The 6,000-nt window shown below is 47.9% G+C and overlaps 1 protein-coding gene across 1 annotated transcript in view; it reads right to left on the bottom strand.

Moving 5' to 3' along the window:
- Positions 1-389: 389 nt before the first annotated feature.
- PAPPA (pappalysin 1) overlaps positions 390-6,000 on the bottom strand; it is a gene marked incomplete at its 3' end in the record, with an annotated part of 182,185 nt that continues 176,574 nt past the window's right edge. The window contains exon 22 of the mRNA XM_082492634.1: positions 390-497. Within this exon, the coding sequence (XP_082348760.1) occupies positions 390-497 (108 nt within the window). The remainder of the gene's footprint in view (positions 498-6,000) is intronic.

Below are 6,000 nucleotides of genomic sequence, written 5' to 3'. Positions count from 1 at the left end.
ATCATAATCTCTCACTCTTTCTCTCTTTCTCTACTTATTTCTATAAATATGTGTACATAAATAGCTTGTTTCTCGCCTTGAATCTAGATATGAACTGTTCAAATTAGGTGGGCATAACATGCTGTTTTGATACACGAAAATCTTCTCGACTTGACTCTTGGTTGTTTGTTTCTTGTCATCACTATTTAAGATATAGTTAATACATAAACCCCTACTTTGAGTTCTCCTTGGACAAAAATTAAAGGCAGACTGGTTGAATTCTAAGGGTCCCTGGTGCAGAAATGCCATCCAGTTGAGCAGCTAAATGTTAAAAACGATACCAAAAGGGATGTGGTGTCTCTCCTAGCCTGCCTTGAGCAATGTGGTCCTCCATTCCACGTCACTTGGCATTACCCAAGACTGAAGCCACGGAGGTCTTTCTGATTGTGTTCTTGGGCGTTGGGGTCCCGGCAAGCACACTCTCCTTGTAGGTCACAGGACATAGGGAAGGGAGTAACCTGGGGAAGGAAACCAAAGACACAAAGACATGAAGGAGGGAACACACTTACAGCACGCTGGAGAACAAACAAGACCTCTGGAGTGGTTCAGAGATCAGTTGCAGTCTTCAGCTGTGTTATTCTTCTTCTGTGATTTATTTTAGTGCTGAGCTGGTGGTGCACTGAGGCCCCAGGTGAGCTACCTGTCCATAAGAAAGGCTGTGAAAAATGTAAAGAAGGACCTGTTCAATTCATGCAGCTACTGGTCAGCAGATACTCCCTTAACAGTTCGTATCAAGCACATGAACATAGCTGGCTGGGGAGACATGTACTTCTCAGGCAACTCTGGGGCTTTTTGGGGTACTTACCATGATGCTTAGATCCCATTACGCTGCCAACCTCTTCTGAAAAGCTGTCATTACCCCAAAAGGCTACAAACACTAAATGACAGCAAAGTTACAAAACCCTCATCTCCCATGACCAACTCAAACGCTCACCAAACACAACTGGGTCCAGCAGGTCCCAACTCCAGCCTCCCTGTAGCACTCCTACACCCCTCCAGCTTCAGGGTTTTGGTTTTACTTCTGGACCACAATCTCCCCTCTGTAGGGTACCATTCTGCAGTAGGGGCCTATGGCTTGGGTGCTGCTGCCGTGCATTAAGTCCATTTGTGCACTTAATTAGGAATGCTCTTGGTTTCAATTCCTCGGGGCAGGAACTGAACCAAACACGACCAAGCAGGTCACCAGGAGAGAGACTTCTCTAAATACCCGTTGTGTTTAAGGTCAAGAGATGCAGCTAACGGGCACTGAGGAACAGCAAAGGAATGCAAGTAAGAGACTGCTACGTGCATGATCTGTCATCTGTCCACGATCTCTCTGGAGAAGCGTGGGAAGGAGCTGAAACAATAGCCTGCAGTGCCTGGCTAGCGGAAGTTGATTTTGGCCTATTGCATCACGGTATTTACATGAAGAAAGACGGGTGGCGGTGGAACAGCGTCTTGCTTGCCCTGAAGTGAATTCCCAAGAATTTCTCCCATCTGCACAGACTGAGCAAATGACCTCATTCCCCTCCTTTACACTCCTTCCGAGACAGTGCCACAACCTGTTCAAACGTTGCCGGCGCAGGCTGCACACGCGCGCTCCGTCTGCTTCCCTCGGCTTTGCTGCCACATGTTTGCTCTCTCTTTCATAAACACTTTTCTCCGGGCTATGAAGCCTGGGTCTGCCTGTTCCCTATGTATCAGCAACAGCACATCTAGGAATGTGGACCAAGCACTGTGCGTGAACACAAAGCTGTCATTTCCACCTAGAACTTCCACACGTGTCCTTGCACGTCCATCTCCAGCATGCCTTTCTCCTGACGCACACAAGAACGGGATGGAGGGGTGTGGATCTTTATTTCACAACTGGAGAGCCTAAGGCAGGGACATGCTGACAGAGACATTAAATAGCCAACGCTCATCACCAAATCGGGGTTTAGAGAGTCCCCTCCCCTTGCATTTGACTTCATTCCCAGAAGACCTGACGTTCCAGGTAGAATAGCGTGATGACTCTTCATCAAGCCATGGCCTTGCTGACTTACGAGCTGAATAACCAACCAGCAAATAATCTGAATCTACAATTGTGCAAATGTGGAGGCTGCAAAGAGAAGAAAGAGTCCAAAAAGTTAAAAGCAATCAATTCAAATAATTGGAAACTAAAGAAGTTTATAAACTGCAGAAAACAATAGGAGCTTAAGGGTCACTGGATCCAACAGAAGCCAGCCAGAGCAGGACTGTCTCATATCACAGCATTACAAATATTCTTAGATAGGAAAACAGAGACGTCTGCAAACAATGGGGTTTGGGGAGGAGGCTGAGGAGGGATTGTTTAATGACTGAATTAAAATACTGGAAAGGAAAAAAGACAAGACACATGAAGAAAAAGTTGACTTTTTGTGTCCATTGTAGAAGAAAACATTTTGGTTTTGATGATCTGCTACAGTTCAAGTCTGACCTTTCCCTCCAAGACATACAAATAAAAAAGACTATTTCAGAGCAAAAGTTGTGTTTTGAAAGAAAACCTTATTTCACTTACAAAATGCTCACACAAAACATTTAAATATGTCTGGAGTTTTCCCCTATCTTTATTTTTTATCCTGAATCATTCAGTTCAATCTGAATTTGGCAATGATTTTGACTTTAAGAATCCTCCCTGTTGTACAACAAAGCTACTGGTTGGAGGCGAGACCTGGGAACCTGATTCTTTCATTTGTCTTGATCAAGCTTTTTCCTCTCCCTGGCCTGGATTCACTGCGTTTGCCTGTAACAGTCTAACAAAGGTGCTTAAGTAGCCCCTGCATTTAAAGGAGAGAGATGGGCTCACACAGAAGGTGGATACACATTTTGCATCGAACACGGGACAACCACACACCCAACTCGGGCGTTTCAGTGAAGCGGTTGAAACGAGCTGTGACACCCTACTGCACTTTGTCTCTGCTGCTGTCCATGCATAAGTGGGACAGTGAAACTTGCTTCAGGCATGGAGATTCCATCAACGCTACCATTTCACTCATGGGAACATCAGAGCCAAGAGAAAAAGCCCCGTGTGACTGTGCCTCCAAACTACCAGCTCATGTTGCCCTAACCCACTCTGTGGACTGTGGCCTTAGGAACCCAAACTGGCATGAGTTTGATGTTGCCTTGAAGTGATCTACCTTCTTCATTCCCTCTTCTCCCATTCCTCCTTGTGAGTCCTTCGTCTTCCCTTTTGCTTTCTTACAGGTCACTGTAAGAGTGTGCTCAGCACTGGAGCAACCTGAACACGAGGTGCACGCAAGAGACTAGATCGCTACTACATTGCAGCCAATTTCTGGGAGAGGGAGCCACTGGAGAAGAAACGTCTTGCTGTGTGTTGTCCTCTAGAAGCCCACTGGTCTCCTAACAGCGGTCATGGACAAAAGGGCAGAAGCTTTCCCTCTGGGGCAGAGCTGTGGCCCCACGAGTAGACAGTTTTGTGGCTCTGCAGCAGTCACAGCAGTGGGTAGCCTGAGCATAAGAGGGTTTCTTCCTGATCAGATTAGCCTTATTCACTTTATGTCCCTTACAGAGGTTTTTTATGCAATTTGATTTTTACAGTGCTATTGTCCAGATAGATTAATTGTTTTGTCTTATGGCAGTGAGCTCCAGAGATCAGTTTTCTATTATGTGAAAAGGCAGAGGTTTCTATGGGTAATGAGCACATCCACAGTCATATTAGACAAGACAAAATTCTCCAAACACTTTGCAATAACACAGGGTTTCCACTTTAAACAACATCTACAACAAATACACATTTGAGTTCCCCAAGGACCTGATTTCCATAGGTATTTGGGGAGTCAAACCCACACATAGCATCTACTGGGATTATCACAAGTACCCAACTCAGATAAGCCATAAAACCCCTAAGAAAGAAGGACTGTCTTTTGCCTTGGGCTCGTACAGCGACAGCCCTCTGGAGTACAGAGCCATGAATAAAGCTGTTGGATGTGCTAGAAATAATAAATGCTGAACCTTTTTCTGGATGATAGCCCATTTAGGTGTGGAGCCCAGATATACATACTCCAAGATTAACTGCTTCTTTTCTTTTTAAATAGGTCTGTGAAAGCCCAGCTCATTAACAGAATATATGACCTGCACTGAAATTTCCAGATACACCCATTGTAAAGCCAGTATTAAAGAATCAGCTCTTCTTCCTTCCACCTGCCAAGTCCTGCATCCACCCTACATCCATCTCCCCTTGTAGGAAACCTGGCTAATATCTAGGAGGGCAGGGAGAAAAAGCTAAAAATTAAGCTGGCTCGGTCATTTGATGAAGTAGTGCAGGATATTGACTCCTCAGACTAACTAAAATAGGTTGAAAAAGGCACAACTGAAGAACACAGCTCCGCACGCCTACACGCCCCCCCTACACACACATATCTCCGGGAAATGATCCAGAACAGAGCCACGGTGTGGATCCACAGCACTTCAGGGGAATGTGGGTCACACCTGAACTGCACCAGACCACAGGCTATCTATCCAGCCCAGAAGGCCAACTGTATCCTGCCGTGCATCAGAAGTGTGGCCAGCAGGTCAAGGGAGGTGATTTTGCCCCTCTACTCCACTCTGGTGAAACCCCACCTGGAGTACTCCATCCAGCTCTGAAGTCCCCAACATAAGAAGGACATGGACCTGCTGGAGCGTGTCCAGAGGAGAGCCACAAAGATGATCTGAGGGCTGGAGCACCTCTCCTATAAGGACAGGCTGAGGGAGTTGGGGCTGTTCAGCCTGGAGAAGAGAAGGCTCCGGGGAGATCTTATTGCGGCCTTCCAGTCCCTAAAAGGGCTCCAGAAGAGCTGGGGAGGGACTTTTTCCAAGGGCATGTAGTGATGGGACAAGGGGGAATGGCTTCAAACTGGAAGAGGGGAGATTTAGATTAAATATTAGGAAGAAATTTTTCACTTTGAGGATGGTAAGGCACTTGAACAGGTTGCCCAGAGAAGTTGTGGAGGCCCCATCCCTGGAGGTGTTTAAGGCCAGGTTGGCTTGGAGCAACCTGGTCTGGTGGGAGGTGTCCCTGCAGGGGGTTGGTACTCAATGATTTTCAAGGTCCCTTCCAACTTTTCAAGGTCCCACTCCATGATTCCATGATTCTATCATCTTCAAGAGAAAACAGACACAACCTAAATCACATCTGTCACCCCAGGAGCGTGCACTGCATGACACACCATGCTCTGAACCAAAAGGAGGAATTGCAGCAGGCGTAGGCTTATGGTCTGGGCAGGAGGCTAGCATGGACATCTGGGGTGTAACGCACAGGAGATCTGAGAGACCTCCACCTCGACCAACTCACCACCCATGCTGCACAGCATATGAACCCATACTGCCATTCTCCACAAAGGGATGGGAGCTCAAAGCGTCCTCTCCCATTAGGTCATGAGACCTTGGATAAAACCCAAGCTGCCTCTTGGAAGCAGGGTGGCATTTGTCCCTGATGCCACGCTCCTGACTGTGGGAACAAAGACAACGATACCACAAACCAGTGCAGAACTGGGATCTCGGTCGTGAAACGAGTGAGAGGCCACAACTCCTCGCTACATGGCACCTATCTAAAGAGGCTGGTGACATCCCAAGACAGACCCCCGCTGAGAAAGGCCAGTCTACAGGGAACTGGTGGGAATGTTGACAGGAGAAATCCCAGACAGGTAGAGGGAGGGATGGGAAACAGCTCTGCAAAGGGCCGGAGCTCATCCCTCACACAGGCTCATATCGGGCTGACCCGGCTGTACCTCCCATCCAGCGCCCTTTGGGGGGGGCACAGCAGCACCGGGGCGGGCAGAACCAGGCCTGGGGAAGGGCCCGGCTTGGAGGCGGGTGGGAAAGCAGGGGAGGAGGGCTGCAAAGTGTTGGGAAACAGCCTGTTGTTAGATTTCAGCCTTGAAGTGTTTGCGAAATCTCCCAGACAAGCCTAACTGGAACGGGGAAGGCGGCGCTGCAGACAGAGCCGCTGCGGGCGAGCGCGGC

The sequence above is a fragment of the Vanellus vanellus genome (assembly GCF_965231255.1).
Source record: "Vanellus vanellus genome assembly, chromosome: 18".
NCBI classification, from domain to species: domain Eukaryota; kingdom Metazoa; phylum Chordata; class Aves; order Charadriiformes; family Charadriidae; genus Vanellus; species Vanellus vanellus.
The sequence above is the reverse complement of the archived record's forward strand: the minus strand, read 5'-3'. Positions and strand labels throughout refer to the sequence as shown.